Source organism: Urocitellus parryii, chromosome 1 (genome assembly GCF_045843805.1).
Source record: "Urocitellus parryii isolate mUroPar1 chromosome 1, mUroPar1.hap1, whole genome shotgun sequence".
Lineage (NCBI taxonomy): Eukaryota > Metazoa > Chordata > Mammalia > Rodentia > Sciuridae > Urocitellus > Urocitellus parryii.
In genome coordinates, this window is record NC_135531.1 from 189,007,025 (window position 1) to 189,027,776 (window position 20,752).

Below are 20,752 nucleotides of genomic sequence, written 5' to 3' on the forward strand. Positions count from 1 at the left end.
GAAGAGGTGGAGGACTAATATTTCCAAATTCCAGACTTATTATAAAATTATGATATTCAAATACAAATGGTATTTGAAAGCATAAACAAGTATAAACAAGTAGGCCAATGAAACAGATTAACATCCCTTCCAAATATAGTTAACTAATCTTTGACAATGGAGCACAATTATATGGAGAAAAGACAGTTTTTCCAACAAATGGTGCTAGAATACAATACCAAAAAAAAAAAAATCTTGACAGAACATACATCTTTCATAAAAATTAACTCAAAATGGGCCATAAACTTAAATGTAGAACATAAAATTATAAAATTTATAGAACAAGAATATCTAGGTGCCCTTTGATTTGGTAATGTCTTTTTAAAATTTATTTTTTTTTTTGCTGTGCTGAGGATTGAACTCAAGGACTCATACATGCTAGACAAGTCCTTTATCATGGAGCTATAGTCCCAGTCCTTATAATGCTACATACATGATTTAAGGGAAAAAATTGGTAAGCTGAACTTTACTGAAAACATCTGCTTTCAAAAGGAATTATTAAGAGAATGGAAAGATAATGACTGTAAGAAAATATTTGCAAAACACATATCTAATAAAGGACTTGTATTCAAAATATACAAAGAAAAAAAAAAGTCACCGGATTTGGTGGAGCTGGCCTATAGTGTTAGCTAGCTACTTGGAAGGCTGAGGAAGGAGGGTCATTTGAGCCCATAAGTTCAAGGTCAGCCTGGGAAGCATTGTGAGATCCCAACTCAGAATAGAAAAAAATTGAGAGAACAAAATATACAAATAACTTTTAAATTCAGTAAAAAACAAAACAAAAATCCAGTCTAAAATGAGCGAAGACCTTAACAGATACTTCACCAAACATCATATTAAAGATGGCAAATCAGCTATGAAAGATACTCAATGTCCTACCCCATTAGAGAACTGCAATGAAATTAATGATGATATACCACATGACTAAAATTCAGTAACACTGGCCCCACCTTGCTGGCAAGGATGGGGAACAACAGAAACTCTGATTCATTGCTGGCGGGGAATGGGAACTCTTACAGCCACTGTGGAAAACCGTTTTGCAGTTTCTTAGAAAATTTAGCTTTACCTCAAGATCCAACAGGTTTTTACCTATTTATTTGAAGATATTTCTACACATTTATACAGCTTTGTTCATAATAGGGAAACATAACCTTCAATAGGGAAATGGGCAAACAGTTCCATGGAATAGAATTTACATAGAATACCCCTTTGGTAATTTACAAAAACCTTACTGATACAACAAATGGATAAATCTTGACTTATGTTGAGCAAAAAATCCAGACACAATTAAGTATGTATTCTATGAATCAGTTTATTTGAAGTTAAAAACTTTCACAGTAAAAATCCATTTTTTTTGTGTGTATAGGTTTTTGGCTCTTCCTGCCCAGACTGGCCTCGAACTTGCAATGCTCCTGCCTCAGCCTCTGAAGTAGCTGGGGTTCCTGGTGTGCACCACTGTGTGCCATCTATGTTAACAGATGGTAGAACAGTGTCTACTTCCTGGGATGGGTGAAGTACATTCATCAGAGAGGCACTCCTCTGGGATGCAAAAATGCTGGTGTCTTTGATTGTTGGCTGTAGAGGTACACACTTGACAAAACACAAAATTATACCTTTAAGATTAGGGCATTTGGGGCTGGAGATGTGGCTCAAGCGGTAACGTGCTTGCCTGCATGTGCGGGGCGCTGGGTTCGATCCTCAGCACCACATAAAATAAAGATTTTGTGTCCACCGAAAACTGAAAAATAAATATTAAAAAATATTAAAAAAAAGATTAGGGCATTTGACATTTTACATATACCATAATAAAAGGAGAAAGACTTATGTAATCTAAGGAAAAACCAGAGTATTATATAGCATAACAAAAAATGCTTATTTGAAAAAAAAAAAGTTAAGATGGTTTTCTTGTGGGGGAAGCAGAGGATTGTGATCCGGACGTAACAGTTGTGGAACTTCTGAGGTGACTGGCAAAATTCTATTTTTCACCTGGGGAGGTTATTTCAAAATTGTTAAAAGTGGCCGGGGGGGGGGGGGGGGGGGGGGGCTGGGGATGTGGCTCAAGCGGTAGCGCGCTCGCCTGGCATGCGTGCGGCCCGGGTTCGATCCTCAGCACCACATACCAACAAAGATGTTGTGTCTGCCGAGAACTAAAAAAAAAAAAATATTAAAAATTCTCTCTCTCTCCTCTCTCTCTCTTAAAAAAAAAAAAAAAAAAGTGGCCGGGCGCAGTGGTGCACACTTGTAATCCCAGAGGCTAGGGAGGCCGAGACAGGAGGGTCGCAAGTTCAAAGCCAGCTTCAGTAACGTGAAGCACAACTCAGTGAGACCCTGTCTCTAAATAAAACACCAAATAGGGCTGGGGATGTGGCTCAGTGGTCAAGTGCCCAAGTTCAATCCCTGGTACAACAACAACAAAAAAAAGTTAAAAGTGAATGAAGCTATACATTTGCTCTGTATAGTTTTCTACATCTGTGTGGTGTTCTGTAATAAAAAAGTAAAAACATATGCTTTTTAATAGCCTCCAAATAATTTTTCAACCCCTGAAACTGTGTAACTGTTACTACTATGATAAAGTTGTTGGAAATGAAAATATTATATGGTTTTTCTACTTAATGATTTTTCAAAATATCCAGGCTTTAAAAATAGTATGATTTTCTAGACTAGGCAGATGGATTAGACTTTTTTTTCCCCCAGATCAGTTTGATTTTTCCACTGTAAAGACAGAAGTGTTATCTCAAATATATTCCAATTTCTTCTTTTTTTTTTTTTTGGTACCGGAGATTGAACTCAGGGGCACTCGACCACTGAGCCATGTCCCCAGCTCTATTTGGTATTTTATTTAGAGACAGGGACTCACTGAGTTGCTTAGCGCCTGGAAGTTGCTGAGGTTGGCTCACGATTCTCAGCCTCCCAAGCCGCTGGGATTACAGATGTATGCTACCGCGCCCTTGCCAATTACTTCTAATTTTTTAGTATGCATTTTTCTGGAGTTACTTGGAGCTGGGTGTGGGGTCTCATGTTTTTAATCCCAGCGACTCAGAAGGATGTAGCAGGATAGTTACAAGTTCAAGATTAGACTCAGCAACTCAGAGAGGCTCTGTCTCAAACTAAAATAAAAGGGCTGGGGATGTGGCTCTAGCGGTAGCGTGCTCGCCTGGCATGAGTGAGGCCTGGGTTCGATCCTCAGCACCACGTACAAACAGAGATGTTGTGTCCGCCGAAAAAAACTAAAATAAATAAATAAATTCTCTCTCTCCCTCCCTCTCCTCTCTCTTAAAAAAAAAAAAAAAACTAAAATAAAAAGGGCTGGGGATGTCTCTCAGTGGTAGGGCTCCCTTGGGTTCAATTTCCAGTACAGGAAACAATAACAACAAAAAAGGCCAATGGATTCTGGGCTTCTCAGCACTATTCTCCTGGTCACATGACACTGGAGTAAGCACAACATAAAATCATTAACTCTGTATACAAGCAGATGTCTGTACAAATAATATGAGGATCGCAACCTATATTTGTGATATTCAAAACTTGCTAATAACCGGGCTGGGGATGTGGCTCAAGCGGTAGCGCGCTCGCCTGGCATGCGTGCGGCCCGGGTTCGATCCTCAGCACCACATACAAACAAAGATGTTGTGTCTGCCGAGAACTAAAATAAATAAATAAATAAATATTTTAAAAAACAAAAAAACAAAAAAAAACTTGCTAATAACCCAAATGTCTTTCTACAGGTGAATAAATAGCTTAGGGAAGACAGACAAAATATTCAGCAATGAACTTCTGAAAAGCAGCAACACAAATAAATCTCAGCATTAATTTCTATTATATTAATAAAGCCTGACTCCTTCTCCACAAGAAGTACATGCTGTATGACTGTATTCTGTTAAAATTCTAGAAAATACAAGCTAGTATAGAGTGACAAAAAGCAGCTAATATTTGCCTAGGGATGAGACAAGGGAAGGAGGCAAGACTGAGTCAAATGGAAACCTTGGGGGCTGACAGAGTCACTATCGTGATTATGGTGATGGTCTCACAGGTGTACATAGTCCAAGCTTACCAGATCATTTACTTGGAAAACAGTTTACAAAAACCTTATGTTTAGCTGAGGCAGTGGTATATACCTGTAATTCCATTTACTTGGGAGGCTGAGGCAGGAGGACCAAAGGTTCAAGGCCAGCCTTGGCAATCTAACAGAATGCTATCTCAGAGCTAGCAAAACAATAAATAAAGAGATGGAGATGTAGCTCATTTGTAAACTGCTCCTGGGTTCAGTCTTCAGCACCAGAAAAAACAGTAACAACAACAAAAAACCCAGTTGTGTTCATAGGCAAGATTCATTCACCCATTTCGCCCAACTTCTTTTTACAGTGCTGGGACCAGAAAACGGGCTCACATTCTATATCGATACTCTACCAACGAACTACACCCCAGCCCTCTCCCAACTTCTGATTATGTTGTCCTCCTCACAAGATGAGGGAAAACACTGTTCTAACCTGCACTGACTTTCAGGGCTTGTACTGGCAAGATAACAAGCTTCCTTTGAAAGGGTTAAATTTTGTCTAAATGGCGACAATACCTTAGGAGAACACCTCTGTAACCTAGGACTCCAAACATCTAATCCTATCCTATCCTAGCTTGCAGACGTGTGATCACCTGGCAATAAGGGCATAGACAGACTCAGGTAAAGGAGCACTATTCCATCAGTCACACCCTGCTTATGCCTGAATAAACAACCAGTCATTTAGGTTGGCTCCATGTCCCAATGAAAGTCAAGCAAGGCTGCCTTGTTGGCTTTGTCTTTCAACCTAATCACACAATAGGTGAAAACTTCCCATGTCAATAGCAGGGAGGCTGTCTTGGGCAAGCTGAAGTGTTGGTCCCACCCGCCCAGGCAGAAACAGCATATACCCCATTTCAACCCTGTGCAGGACAGGGCAAAGGGACGAACTCCAGGTCCAAGGAATCCCTCCTTCCTTAAGACACGTTTCCAAGGAAGGAGGGCAGGTCTTGTCCTGAGGAAGAGGCTCTGAGACAATCTTTCCTGCCTGTCTCATGAAGGCCAGATAGAAGGGAGATGGCCAGTCGTGTGTCCAAAGGAAGCAGGACTGGGCCTTAACACGCAGATTAGAGGTACGAGCAATCTTCTGTGAAATGAATCCAACTACCTGCAAGTTCTGCCCCCAGTACTGTAGTCTTCAGAGTCCTACAATTTAATCATCAGGTTTGTATTTAAGACAACCAAAAGCCAACAGACTACACCACTGTAACACCTTCCAATTACTGGGATGAACAGAACTCCTACAGGGAATGACAAAACCTTAAGAGTGGGATCAACACCGCGTGAGAAACAACTGCAGGGTAAAGATGTACGTGATGTGCAGTACAATACTGATGCACTTTAGAAAAGATGCAAACCGCTCATGTACAAAAACCTCTTTGAGTCCTTTATTAAGGTTTGGAGATGTGTGGTACATACAATTAACAGCATCACACCAGCTACGGAAGTACAGGTAACCAAGAATGTACTTCAGAACAGGATCTCAGAGCAACTTAAGGTGTCACCTGCTCTGAACCTCCACAAAAACCCAATTTGGACACACAGGACAGACAATATAACAACTTCACTTGGAAATGGTTCTTTAAAAAAGTAACAAGAACTGGTACTTTGAACCCTTTAAATGTGAGATGTGGCAGCTCTCTTGGTGCTGTGGCACTACTGAAAAAGGCCAACTTGGGCATCTGAAGGTCAGATAGAAGAACTGACTGGGGTGAGAAGAGGCTTTATTTTCAGTGTAGAGAGAGAACAGATGGTCCGAGTGGATACTTTCAGTCCAGGCTCAGTATGGGTCCTGCAGGAATCCACCGGATAAATACAGTCCATAAACTGGTAGGCTGAAAAACGCCTGTCAGCCATCTGTGTCACTGTGCATCAGGAGTCACTTATGACACAGAGCAGGTTTAACAGGGATGTGCCTGAAAGAAAGAATGGGGCTCACTGTGTCAGGTCAACTCTGATCCTTTTGTGCCACTGGATGCCATGGGTCCCTCTGCTTTCATGTGTGAATTAAGGAACACTTCCTTTATTTCAATGTTCCATTTTGAAAATAGTCAAACCCCTCCCCCCCACCCCCACCATCATCATTCTTCATAAATTCTGTTTCCAAACTCTGATTCTTCTGGGTCTAGACTTTTTCCTTTCGCTTCAATTTTGACACTTTCTTGACAGTCCCATTCTTGTTTAGAAGCTTCAGAACACGATCTTTATGATCTAAAACCTTAAGCATGGAGTCTCTGGCCTCACTGATTTGATCCATCACAAGTTTACACCTCTGCATGTTTCCCTGGAACAGAAGATGGCACATCATCAGTCAGTGGCCACGAGGATGACATGGCTTTTTGAGAAATGGTGCCCTTTGGGCAGAGGTCATTTTGAAACTTTCACATAGAGAAAATGACCCAGTATTTCTTGGCAATGTAGGCTGAAATAAATAATACATTTTTACTAAGGATGCTGGAGTATGAGGCAAGGAAATGGGAAAAGTAAGACTTTACAGTAAATAATCTCATAAAGTGGGTGATTATAAGGGAAAGGGCTCATTCAAACCTGAATTAGTTCGTTTATTCGGTGTAGATCATCATCAGTTGCTGCTTTTTTCTTTGGGATAATCCCTTCCTGTAGGTTGGTAAGTCTTTCATAAACATCATGTTCTAGATTTGTCTACAACACAGAAGAAAGAGAAGTTCGTGACCTCAGAGAAATTTTTCTATGTTAACCTCAGGTAATGAACCCATCTCCAATCAACTTTGAACAGTGGTATAAGGGCTATTTGAGTGATAAAGTCCTTTCTCGAAAGGACTAAGGTATAGAAAGGTTACCAAACAGTGAAAGAAACTGGTCAACAATGGTTTGTAATATAACATGCCACAGTTTAGAGTCTGTCCTCAAGGAGAACTTTTTTCTCTGAAAAACAACTTCACTCTTCTCACATAAATATGATTTTCTGCTAAGTGAAAACTAGCCAAAGGTTTTTAAATAATTTTTAATTAAAAAAATTTTTTTTGGCACCAGCGATTGAACCCATAATTAAAAAGGGCTAGAATATAACTCAGTGGTTAAGTCCTTTTTAATATTTTATTTAGAGACAGCATCTTGCTGAGTTGCTTAGTACCTCAATAAGTGGTTGAGGCTGGCTTTGAACTCGCAATCCTCCTGCCTAAGCCTCCCAAGCTACTGGGATTATAGGCATATGCCACTGTGCCTGGCTCAGTAATATGTTTTTTAGATCTTCATAGCAGACAATATTCTTGAGAACACTGCTATTCCAAAGATGGGAAAACTTTATGAGGTGGTTTTGTTTTTTGTTTTTGTTTTTCTTTGGTGCTGGGGAGCAAACCCAGGGCCTCATGTATGCTAGGCAAGTACTCTATCACTGAGTTACATTGTAGCCCTTTTTAATTTTTATTTTAAGACAGGAACTTATGTTAAGTTCCCCCAGCATTGAATTTGTTCTCCTCTTTGCCTCAGCCTTCTGAGTAGCTGAGATTACATGTATGTATCACTGTGCCTGGCTAATTGACCCCTGTTTACTTAGTTGGTAAAGGAGAAATTCCTATCCTAAGGTTACAGAAAAGGCTGAACTATCATATAAGATCCACAAATGGATAGGGGAGATAAATGTCAGTTGATTAGTTACATATACTTATGGCCTAGGAAAGGAGGACAGGGCATGTCACTCAGTGACACAAAGGGGTTGCACTCAAAAAACAGAGTGAACAAGCAGGGGCTATATGGAAGGCAGGGTTTATAGTATATTAAGAGGGAGGGGATCACTTCTGTTCCCCAAAGATAGATGTGACTGGTTTGAGTAATAATGAAAACTGGTAGATCACTGAAGCCCACTACTCAATGAGAATCAGGAACTATTCTCAGTCCACAGAGTGAGGGGAATTATTTGGTTAGAGGACCTTCTCTGAGGGAGTTGAGTGGGGAGGTGGGGCTCATGTGTATACTATTTAAGGTTACTGCTATTTTCTATGTCACCACAAGACATAATGTTGAATTTTAATTTTAGGTCTTATGCCATAGTTGTTCCAAATAAACTAAGATTTAGACTATAATCATATGTAACTGACATAGTGCTTACAAAAAACAGCAACACATAAAAATCCTACCATAACCTCTTTTAGTCTAGAATGCTTCCAAATTACTCAAAAGAAAATGTTATATGCACTTAGACATCTCCAGCCTCTGTTCCTTTTTACCACAACAACTGTTGAGCTGCACCTACCAGCTGTAATAATTGGGCAGCACAGAGATGGACTTTCCAGCCTTGGGCACGACAGGATACTCCTTTCTGATTAGCTATTTCTTGCAGCATAGCTTTCTTCTCCTCTGGAACCATATAAAAACAAGTATGTTTCAATTTTTATAAAGTTCAGCTATTTGCATTTAAGCTGGCTAAGTGCCAGTATTTCATCAAAATTTTTTTACTTAAATATTTAAAAATAAGTCCTCGGCATTTAAGTCATTAGGAATAAGGTCAATAAGATGAATAAAGGCTTCCTTTTTGTTTACTCCAGAAGAAAGTTTTGAAGACTATACTCTGCTAATCTGGTGAGTTAAAAAGAACAAATTAATGTTCTAATCTCTTTTTATTTTGGGGCTGGGAATTGAACCCAGGGGAGGTTCTTTACCACTAAGTTATATATATCCCTACCTCTTTTTATTTTGAGACAGGGTCTAAATTTTCAAGGCTGGTCTGGTCTCAGACTTGTAATCTCAGTCTTAGCCTCAGTCTACCGAGTTGCTTGGACTATAGGCCTGCACTACCACACCTGGCTCTAATTTTTCTTTTTTTGTGTGGTATTGGGGATTGAACCCAGGGGCACTACCGCTGAGTTACATTCCCAGCTCCCTTTATTTTATTTTTTTAAGTTTTGAGATGTGGTCTTCCTAGGTTGCTTAGGGCCTCGCTAAATTGTTAAAGCTGGCCTCAAAACTGAAATCCTCCTGCCTTAGCCTTATAGTCCAAGCAACAAGTGTGTACCACTGTGCTCAGCCCAGCTCTAATTTTTTTTAAAATAGGGGGAAATGGTCTTTAGTGAGTAGAAGCCTTACTCAATGTGATGTTTACAAGCACATTGAGGGCTAGTCATTAAGTCTGGGAAGTTTCTTGGTATTATTCAGTTCTTGGGGAATCACATGAATCAAGTGTGAATTATATTTCAAATTTGGAAGCAAAGTCCAGTAACCAAAATTGGAATAAAGTAAATATAAAATTTATCAACAAGACTGGGGAAAATCATACTAGTATTGAGGGATGCTTTTAAAGTTGACTTTAGCTGTATTGGCAGTCTTTTTTTTTTTTTTTTTTTTAATATATTTTTAGCTGTAGCTGGACACAATACCTTTATTTATTTATTTTTATGTGGTGCTGAGGATGGAACCACTGCCTCACACGTGGTAGGCAAGTGGTAGCACTGAGCTACAACTGTGCCTAGACCTCAGCATGGTCTTAATTACTCTTTAGGACTTAAGATAATCAAATGTAAAACATGAATAACTGAAAATTGTTTTACAAACTAATTTTGAAAAACTTAATTGGGCTGGGGATGTGGCTCAAGCGGTAGCGCGCTCGCCTGGCGTGCTTGCGGCCCAGGTTCGATCCTCAGCACCACATACCAACAAAGATGTTGTGTCTGCCGAGAACGAAAAAATAAAAAAAATATTAAAAACTCTCTCTCTCTCTCTCTCTCTCCTCTCTCACTCTCTCTTTAAAAAAAAAAAAAAACTTAATCTATATATTATTCAAACTCATATAATATATAATAAGAATGAACCTAAAGTAAGCTATGGACTTTGAGTGATAATGATGTGCCAAAGCAGTTTATTAGCATAAATATGATTTAAAGAATCTCTTAGCTTTTTACAATAATTATAGAGTCACACATTACAGGACACTCTGTTACAGGACATAACAGAGAGTAGGGCATGGTGGTGTGTACCTATAATCCCAGCAACTGGGAGGCTGAGGCAGCAGGATCACAAGTTTGAGGATGGCTTTAATGAGACCCTGTCTCAAAATGAAAAAATAAAAGAGGTGAGGATGTAACTCAGTGGTAAACTGTCCCTTGGTTCAATCCCTAGTATCCCAAACAAAACAAAAATTACCAATAAACACATGAAAAGTTGATCATCATCAGTTATTAGGAAAACGTAAACCAAAACCACAATGAGATACCCACTAGGATTAGTTATAATAATAAAAAAAGATGGGGGGCTGGGGATGTGGCTCAAGCGGTAGCGCGCTCGCCTGGCATGCGTGCGGCCCGGGTTCGATCCTCAGCACCACATACCAACAAAGATGTTGTGTCCGCCGAGAACTAAAAAATAAATAAAAAATTAAAAAAAAAAAAAAAAAAAGATGGACAATAATTAGTGTTGTGAGGATGTAGAAAAAGTAGATCCCATAGGAACAGTTGGTGGGAAAGCAAAAACTGAGCAGAAGATTGAAAAAATAACATTATAACAGTTCCTAATATGCAACACAAATATTTGTGATTCATATCCTCTTTTATTTCAATCTTGCTAAAGATTCATGAGTTTTATTTTTTTTCAAAAAACTAGTTTTTTGTTTCCCTTTTCCCCTACTGTTTTCCTGTTTTCAATTTCTCTGATTCCTCCTCTTATCCTTACTATTTTCTTCCTTGTACTTGCTTTAACTTTGCTCTTTTTTTCTGGGGAGGAAACCCAAGACCTTCTGAATATTAGGCAAGCATTCCACCAAAAAGTTACATTCCCAGTGCCTTTGAGTTTTATATTTTTTAAAAGTTTCCTTGAGACTTTCTTTGTGACCGTGGATTACTTAGACATGTGTTATTTAAATTTCCATGGTTTGGAATTTCTTCTCTTATCTCTCTCATTGTCTTCTAGTTTGATTCCATGATGATTAATGCAGACACCCCATATGACTTCAATTCCTTTAAATTAGCTGCTTGTTTTATATCCAGGATAGGATTTATCTTTACATATTCTGTAGCATTTGAAAGAATTGTATTCTATCAATGTCTATTAGATGTTGTTGGTTCATTGTGTTTATTCTACATTCTTGTTACCTGAGAATTCATTCTGCTAACTGTTGTGAATAAGGTGTGAAGGTTCTAATTATAACTGTGCATTTGTCTATTTTTTTCTTTCAGTTTTGCTTTTAGTTCATATATTCTAAAAGCTCTTGTTTTTGGTTGCCTATACATTTAGGACCATTTCCTGGTCAACTGATTTTTCTAAAAGTATGTTTCTCTTTGTCTTTAGTAATTTTATTTTCTACTTTATCTAATATTAATCTAGCTATCCTTGCCTTTTTTGAAATTTTTGTTTTTATTTTCTTATCTTTTTACTGTCAATCTGTCACTTCCATTCAAAATAAGTTTCTTACATTTAGCATATAGTTAAATTGTACTTTTTCATTTACTCTCTGCCAATCTGTTTTAACTGGTATGTTAAGACTATATTTTTATTTAACTGAATGTTAAGGCTTGTGGCCATCATATTATGATTTGTTTTCTGTTTGCTTCTTGTGCTTTTTCCCTGTTTGTCTTTTTCATTCCTTCTTGCAAAAATTTTTTCAATATACCAACTTGATTTATTTATATGAATATGACAACAAAGTTTAGGTACTGTACTTCAATAATAGTCAAGAGGCCTGGTGAAAATGAAATGTTACTATAAACATAGCCAATTAGTTATCTAGGAATCATAAATCTTTCAGCTGTCAAGCTAGCTTTCTAAAGATAATTATTGAAAAGTGAGTCTCAAAAACAATAAGAATCTTTTTGGGCTAAAATACTATCAGTTTGGGTTGGGGCTGTAGCTCAGTGGCAGAGCGCTTGCCTAGCATGCGTGAAACACTGGGTTTAATCCTCAGCACCAGATAAAAATAAACAAATGAAATAAAGGCATTCTGTTCATCTACAATTACAAAAAAATTCTGCTACAGAATTCTCATGGCATTAACTGATGTTTAGTGATCTATGTCCTGGCTCCTGAAGGTTAAAACTCTCTGACCTCTGGAAATATCACCTTCTTTTAAAATTTTAGAGTACAGTTGGCTTTCTGCATCTGTGGATTCAAACAATTGTGGATTGTCAATACTTGAAAACCTGCGTCTGTACTGAACATGTATAGACTTGCATTTACATTGTATTATATAAGTAATCTACGAATGACAAAATACACAGAAAGATGCAGATACTTTACATGCAAAAACTACACCATTTTATATAAAGGAACTTGAGCATCCATGGATTCTAGTATCTGAGAATGGTCCTGGAATCAATTCCTCATTTATACCAAGGGATACCTGTTTAATTGTGAGGAAGAATAGACATAGCTGGGAAGCATAGTCATCTTCGTACTTCCACTGAGACTGAGCTGTCAGCACATCTGTCCCTAATCACTGACATTTATGAATACCCCATTGAGGCCTCAGGAAAACCAACAGCTGTGCATGGTGATGCACTCCTACACTCCCAGGAGGACTGCAAGACTGAGGCCAAACTGGGCAACTTAGCAAGACCCTGTCTCAAAAAAAATAAAATGTTCCACTCCCCCAAATTCCAAGTTTCCACATTGAATTTGTGTAGGAGAATGGGAAATGTGATAAATTCTCTGGAAGCTCATACTTCTTGGTGCATTCAGTTAATCTCAGATGAATGACCCTTAAAAGTCCATCAGAAGAAACATCTACTGACATTGCTGTGCAAAGTATAATTTAACCATTTTCATTTACATGTAGGTTTATTAAAATGTTCTCAGGTTCAAAACTTGAGTCTAACACGTTAGGCAAAGTGCTCTACTACTGAGTTACACCCCTAGATCTATTTTTCTCTTCCTTTTTTTGGGTACCAGGGATTGAACCCAGGGACTCTTAACCACTGAAACACATTCCCAGCCCTTTTTTTGTATTTTATTTAGCTCTCACTTAGTTGCTTTGGGCTTCACTAATTGATAAGGTTGGCTTTGAACTCATGATCTTCCTGCTTTAGCCTCCTGAGCCACTGGGATTACAGGCATGCGCCATCGTGCCTGGCCTGTTTTTCTTTTATGATTATAATAATATAGCCAATAAAGGGGAAAATGAGTCATCATAAATGTAGGAGGGAGACACTCATTAGTGTTATACCAATTATACTAGGGAAGGGAAAGGGGAGGTAAGGGGAGGCACTGGGGAATGAAATTGATCAAACTGTTATATGCACATATGAATATGTCTCAATGAAACCTACTGTTCTGTGTAATTAATAAACAACTAAAAAAATACAGACAGTGTTATACCAGTTTCATGCTTTAATATTTGATGTTTCTAGGAAGACTGACCTTTGACTCGGACGTCACTGTACCTCTGAAAATGGTGGTAAGCAGCTTTCCATGGGTTTCGATAGTGACGAAGCAAAGTGATGGGAGGTCTTGGACGCACTGGGACATACCTCACACCTTCCTCATCTATTCAAAAGGAAAGAAAAAAGACATTAAAGAGCTAATTACATATTTTTAACATTCTCCAAGTTTAATTCCAATCAGGAAAACTGACAATGGGGACACCCTCTGGGAAGTACACTTGAGTAGTGAGAAGTATCAGGAGACAAGAATTAGCCTAAGTGACCATTACCAATATACTCCTTGGGAGGAGACTTTCGCTTCTCAGCCTTCACCAGAAGACTTTTGGCAGTGGACTTCTCATCGTCAGTGCTGTTTGTCTCCATCATATCCCCCTCTTCTGTTGAGATCACGTGCTGCTGTTTTCGAGGCTTTTTTCTTGGGGAGGCACCAGGTGGCAGGTCACTTGTAGGCATAGACAGGTTGTTTGCCAGCAAAGAAAGAGATGGAGACACAGTGTTGGTAGCCAGTGGAGGAACTGCTGTCAGAGGAAATGGAGCATAGACATCTATGAGAACCCAAATATCAAGGAATGCTTCACTTGATTTCCAGCAACAACAATAATTCAGAAGACAGTACAGACACCTAGTATTCCTTGAGCCTTTCTCTGGGCTTCTCACTGTGCCAAGCACTCTGTCAGATGTTTTGTAATGCCATCTTCACCTTCTGTCATTCTAGGACTCTTGCTTTAACAGAGGCACAATGCCACTAAGCTAAAAGAAGGTATTTCTTATCCTCTGTTGTAGGTGTGGTCAGATAAGATGAAAGCAGAGAGCTCTGTAGTACTTTTAAGGAAGTTTCCTTAAAAGAAAGATGTGACTCTCTATTCCTTGTCTTCTTTCTGTGCCTTAGAGCCCAGATGTATGTTTGGAGCTTCAGTAGCTACCTTGAATCAAAAGCATGAACATCACATCCTAGGAATTGCTGAGTGAAAGGTGGAAAGGGCCTAGATCCCTACAGATGGAGTCCACATACCATTGCTGGACTGTCTGCCTAGGGTATGCTTCAAGGGAGATAAATCCTTACATGTTGAAGTCACTGTTGTTCTGGCCTTTAAATATAAATTCCTACCAGGTAACTTATTAACACATAATCTTAGAAACAATCTAAATATAGGAATTATTATTATCATCCCTGAATTCACAGATGAGAAACTATGACACAAGCCACATAAGTACCAAGTAGCAAAGTTGGAAGTTAATAGAAGCAGGATGGCTTCGGAGTCTGCACTGTTATCTACCATGGGATGCTGTGTCCAGGTAAAAGAAAGGGAGCAAACACTAGTTAGAGTTTGTAGGCTCACATATTTAGGGACTTAAACATACTCTAAAGATTCACTGGACTCTTACTTTCAGTCTACTACCTACTTGCCCTACCCTCTTCAACCTCAGCTACCCATGCCAACAGCCATACCCTACACTGCCATCACTAATAATCCCAATACGCTTGACAGCCATCTCGGCCTCCAACTCAAGTCCAAACTCTCTTTCCAGGTCAGTCCCCTTCAAAAATAGCCTCCAACAAACTTTAGAACTCATGAGAAGATACTCGCCATCCATCTTACCACTTTTCTGCTATCACTTACAACATTCATGTCCATTCTCTTCCATTGCCAGATTTAAATTCTATATTTTACTCATTTTATTCCTAACTGTCCCTTTTCTTGCTTTACTATTCTCATTTAGCAAATGCAAAAGAGGTTTAATTTAATTCTCCAACTGTAGCTAGAGACACACAGCAATGATGACTGGCCTCATTTGGACAATTCTATTGTGTTCGATAAGTCCATTCCTTTTCTGGATGATTATTTAATATTTTCCCTTGCCTCAAGCTTTTGACTATTCTTCCTCTATCTTTACTCTAAGTAGAGCCTTTTGCTTCTACTATTTATTGAAAAAGAAGCAATCAGAAGGAAATGTCCATAAATGCCATTTCTACCTCTCCACATGGACTGGGATCATATATTCTCTTCCACCTTTGGGTTATCCCAGGAAAGACCAACTCTTTCAGAAACACACTGGACCCCACCTCCTCCCACTCCCTGAGATGCTGCTCTAGGAATTTTCATAGCTCTCTCTTGCATCATCAATTCTTCTTTTCTTGGTGGATTACTCCAATTAACATACAAAACTTGTTTCACCTTTTTTTTAAAAATTTTTTGTTCTAATTAGTTATACATGACAATAAGAATGCATTTATGCCCTTTGATATATATAAATGGGGTATAATTTCTCAATTTTCTGATTGTACATGTTGTAGAATCCCATTGGTCATGCTGTCGTATATGTACAAAGGTAATAATGTCTGTTTCATTCTATTTGCCTTCCTATCACCATATCCCCCCCTCTCCTCCCTTCTACCTAAAGTATCTCTGTTCTTCCCTAGCACCCCCTCCTCATTGTGAATTAGCATCTGCATATCAGAGAAAACATTCAGCCTTTGTTTTTTTGGGATTGGCTTATTTCACTTGGGATGATATTCTCCAACTCCACTCATTTACTGGAAAATGCCATAATTTCATTCTTCTTTAAAGCTGAATAATATTCCATCAAATATTATTTTTATCCATTCTTCTACTGAAGGGCACTTTGGCTGGTTCCATAGTTCAGCTATTTCGAATTAAGCTGCTATAAATTTTAATGCTGCCACATCAGTGTAGTAGGCTGATTTTAAGTCCTTTGGGTATAGACTGAGGAGTGGGATATCTGGGTCAAATGGTGGATCTATTCCCAGTTTTCTGAGGAATCTCAATACTGCTTTCCAAAATGACTGGACCAATTTGCATCCCACAAGCATTGTATGAATGTAACTTTTTCTCCAATCCCTGCCAACATTTGTTGTTGCCTGTATTCTTGATGATTGCCATTCTGACTGGAGTTGAGATGAAATCTTAAAGTGATTTTGATTTGCATTTCTCTAATTGTTAGAGATGAACATTTTTCCATGTTTCTTTTCTTTTTTTAATATTTTTTTCTAGTTGTCAATGGACCTTTATTTTACTTATTTATATGTGGTGCTGAGGATTGAACCCAGTGCCTCACACATGCTAGGCAAGTGCTCTACCACTGAGTTACAGCCCCAGCCCTCCATATGTTTCTTGATCAACTGTATTCATTCTTCTGTGAAGTGTCTGTTCAGTTCCTTAGCCCATTTGTTGATTGGGATATTTGTTTCTTTGGTGTTAAGTTTTTTGAGTTCTTTATATATTCTAGAGATTAGTGTTTTCTCTGAGGTGTATGTGGTAAAGATTTTCTTCCAATCTGTAGGCTCTCTCTTCACATTATTGTTTCTTTTGCTGAGAAGAAGCTTTTTAGTTTGATACCATTTGATCATCCCCCATTTATTGATTCTTGATTTACTTCTTGCACTGTAGGGTCTTATTAAGGAAGTTAGATCCTAGGCTGACATGGTGAAGATTTGGGCCTTCTTCTTCTTCTAGTAGACGCAGGATCTCTGTTTTAGTCTGTCTCTTTGATCCACTTGGAGTTGATTTTTGTGCAGGGTGAGAGAGAGAGGTTCAATTTAATTTTGTTACATGTGGCTTTCCATTTTCCCAGCACCATTTGTTGAACGCCTAGGCTATCTTTTCTCCAGTGAATGTTTTTCTTAAAATGACGACGACAACAACGACAACAGTAAAAAGCAACCCTCTTAGGGCTGGGAGTGGAGCTTGTGGTAGAGTGCATACCAGGCAAGCATACACAGTCCTGGGTTCAACCTCAGAACCCAAAATCAAAACAGACCCAAACAAGAACTTCACCTTGACATCATTTCCCTTCAGTTACTACCCTTCTTTTTTTCTATCCCTTCATAACAAATTGCTCAGAAGTTATTTGTATACAATGTTTGTATTTCTCCCCCAACTTTTTCTTGAACTTGCTCCCAATCTATCACCATTGGGTTCGGTCTACAAACTGATTTTATTGGCATTTATTCCCCAGATGACCTCATCCACTTACTGAGGCTCCAGCTTTAAGAACAATTAATATGTATACAGATACCACCTCAATTTATATCTGCAACTTCACTTTCTATTCCAAAGTATCAGACTAATAGATCCCACTACCTACTTCATGTCTGGATTTGCATGTCTAACAAACACACAACTTAAACTTATCATATTAAAAACTAAACTCTTCATACTAAATATGATCCTCCTGTGGTTTTCCCAATTTCAGCCAAGGGCAACTCCATGGCCTCCTGTTACTAAGACTAAAAACCTTGGGGTTGCCCCAGACCCTGTTCTCTCTCATTCAACATTCAATCTTTAAAGAAATCCTCATAGAAACACATCCAGAATTCAACCACCTCACGTTACTTCCATGGCTACTACCCTAGCTGATTCTGCACTCCTCCCTGAAAGTAATGCAACAGTCTCTCCAAAATCTCCTCATTCATCCCTGCCCCCACAGTCTTTTCTCCACACAGGAACCACTGTGTTCTGCTTAAAATCTAAGCAGCTCCTCACATTCCTCTTTTCAAGCCCCTCTAACAGTTTTCCACTGACCTTGGCAAGGCTAAAGTCCCTACACAGGCTGCAGAAGTTCTATCAAGGCAAAATAAACCCATGGAAGTATATACTATGGCATAATACATTACAATAAAAAGTAAATAAATAGCAGGTTTAAAAACCTCCAGACATAGCCAGGTGCACTGGCACACACCTGTAATCCTAGCTGCTTGGGAGGCGGAGGCAAGAGGGTCTCAAGTTTAAGGCCAGTCTCAGAAACTTAGCAAGACCCTGTCTCAAAATAAAAAGAACTAGGGATGTAACTCAGTGGTAGAGTGCCCTTGGGTTCAATCTCCAGTACTAAAACTGAAAAACAAAACAAAACAAAACAACAACAACAAAAAAACTATAAATACAATATAACCACACCTCTTACTGAAAAAAACAACATAAGGAATAAAGCCTTCTCAATGAAATGGTGGGTAGTACTAGGTAAATGAGCACAAATCTTTTTTTTTTCTTTGTTCTTATTAGATATATATGACAGTATTTTGATGTATAAATGGAGTATAACTTATCTTAATTACAATCCTGTTCTTGTATATGATGTGGAGTTTCACTGGTTGTGTATTTATATACGAATATAGGAAAATTCTGTCCTCCTCCCTTCCCTTCATCCTCCTTTGTCTAATCCAATGAATTTCTATTCCCGCCCAGCTCTTTATTGTGTGTTAGCATTCACATATCAGAGAGAACGCTTGGCGTTTGGTTTTTTGGGATTGGCTTATTTCACTTAGCATGATAGTCTCCAGTTCCATCCATTTACTGGCAAATGCCATAATTTAATTCTTCTTTATGACTCAGTAATATTCCACTGTGTATAGATACCACATTTACTATATTCATCTGTTGATTCCATAGTTTTATGTTGGTTCCATAGTTTTACTGTCATGAACTGAATGCTATAAACATTGATGTGCCTGTGTCACTGTAGTATGCTAATTTTAAGTCCTTTGAGTATATATCAAGGAGTGGGATAAGTAGGTCAAATGATGGTTCCATTCCAAGTTTTCTGAAGACGGAGCACAAATCTTTTGTGTATGTATGTGTGTGTGTTTAGGTATATATGATTAGATATCCATGCTGGGGACTGAACCCAGGGTTTTGTGCATGCGAGGCAAGCACTCTATCAACTGAGCTATATCCCCAGCCCTGGAACAAAAATCTTAATTTTCACTTTGCATTTGTCTCTATTTCATAAATTTTGTACATTGATTATGGTACTTTTATTAAGAAACAAAACAAAAAACAACAAAAACCTTCCAAAATGATTTGACTTTCATAAACTGGAAGTTTAGAGTTGAGAGGAAAGAGGTAGTGAAAAGCTTTAAGATTTTACTAATCACATTTATCAAGAGAGTATTTTCAATTTGGGCACAATGGCACACGCCTGTAATCCCAGGAGCTTAGGAGGTTGAGGCAGGAGGACTTCAAGTTGCAAGCCAGCCACAGCAATGGTGAGGTACTAAGTAACTCAGAGAGACCCTGTCTCTAAATAAAATACAAAATAGGACTGGGACGTGGCTCAGTGGTTGAGGGCCCCTGAGTTCAATTCCTGGTACCCCCCTTCACCCCCCAAAAGAGTATTTTCAAAACTAAACATCTTACTTTGAATGCTAGGAATTTATACTGAAGAATTCCATAGGGAAATATTAATATCTTTTCACAATTTTGGTTGAAATTAAAATTAATTACAAAAGGGAAACAAGATTGGCTTAAGTTTTCAAAAATAATTTCTTTCATTTAATAAAAATGAATGGAATGCAACTTTGGTTTTTTGGTACTGCGGATTGACCCAGGAGCACTTTACCACTGAGCTACATCCCTAGCCGTTTCTATTTTTATCTTGAGACAGGGTCTCACTAAGTTGCTTAGGGCCTCACTAAATTGCTGAGACTGGCCTTATACTTGCAATTCTCTTGGCTCAGACCCCCAAGGTGCTGGGATTACAGGCTTGGGCCACCACTCCAGGAATGAAATGCAACATTTAAAATGGGCTTCATGGGGCTGAGGATATAGTTCATTGGTAGACTGCTTGCCTAACATACTGAGGCCCTAAGTACAAAACAAACAAACAAAACAAAAAGGGGCATCAGGGAGTTACCTGGGTTTCCTTGCTGATGGTCTCACAGAGATGGAACTCTAGAGAGGAGAGTTAGGAAAAGGGAAAGGAACAACTGTCAAAAGTGAGAATTCTGTAAATAAACTTACCAGAAACTGGCCTCATGATGTCCATTGGTTCTACTTCTTCTTTCACTTTGATCTCAGGTACAGGAGGGCCCAAAACAGAGGAAAGACTGCCACCCACAGTGGCTGTTGGTGGTGGTGCAGCTGCAATGGTAGTGATGGGTGGAGTGATGGGGACTGCTCCAGGAATGGTTGAAAGGGCGACAGCTGGCTGTGATGGGGGACTGGCTGCTGCAATCATGGTTGGAATGGTTGGTGGAGGCTGCTGGGCAGTGGGAGGGACTGCGATGGTAGGCTGATCATTATTTTGATTGGATACCGTCTCCATGGACACAGTGACTGGAGTGGCCATAGACACGTGGATTTCAGATTTAGGTTTCACACTGAAACACAAAAGCAAAGCACACATAGCAGATAAGAGTAAATTGCCTTAACCTGCAACATCTCAGATGCTGGTATTTGTCTAATTATTTCTGTACAGCATACAGCACAAGTAACTCTCTATTCTTTGATTTTAAAAGTTCAACTTTGGGGCTGGGGATGTGGCTCAAGCAGTAGCGCGCTCGCCTGGCATGCATGTGGCCTGG

The 20,752-nt window shown here is 38.9% G+C and overlaps 1 protein-coding gene across 5 annotated transcripts in view; it reads right to left on the reverse strand.

Annotated features, from left to right (window-relative positions):
* Positions 1-5,481: 5,481 nt before the first annotated feature.
* The window catches only part of Sap130 (Sin3A associated protein 130), a 75,474-nt gene continuing 60,203 nt past the window's right edge, over positions 5,482-20,752 (reverse strand). For 4 of the 5 annotated variants that reach the window (XM_077798268.1, XM_026389022.2, XM_026389021.2 and 1 more), the window contains 6 exons: positions 20,190-20,548; positions 13,701-13,949; positions 13,409-13,534; positions 8,322-8,425; positions 6,638-6,751; positions 5,482-6,374 (listed from right to left, as the gene is read on the reverse strand). In XM_077798268.1, the coding sequence (XP_077654394.1) occupies positions 6,216-6,374; positions 6,638-6,751; positions 8,322-8,425; positions 13,409-13,534; positions 13,701-13,949; positions 20,190-20,548 (1,111 nt within the window). In that variant the 3' untranslated portion in view covers positions 5,482-6,215. The remainder of the gene's footprint in view (positions 6,375-6,637; positions 6,752-8,321; positions 8,426-13,408; positions 13,535-13,700; positions 13,950-20,189; positions 20,549-20,752) is intronic. The other variant, XM_077798273.1, reaches the window with a different exon arrangement.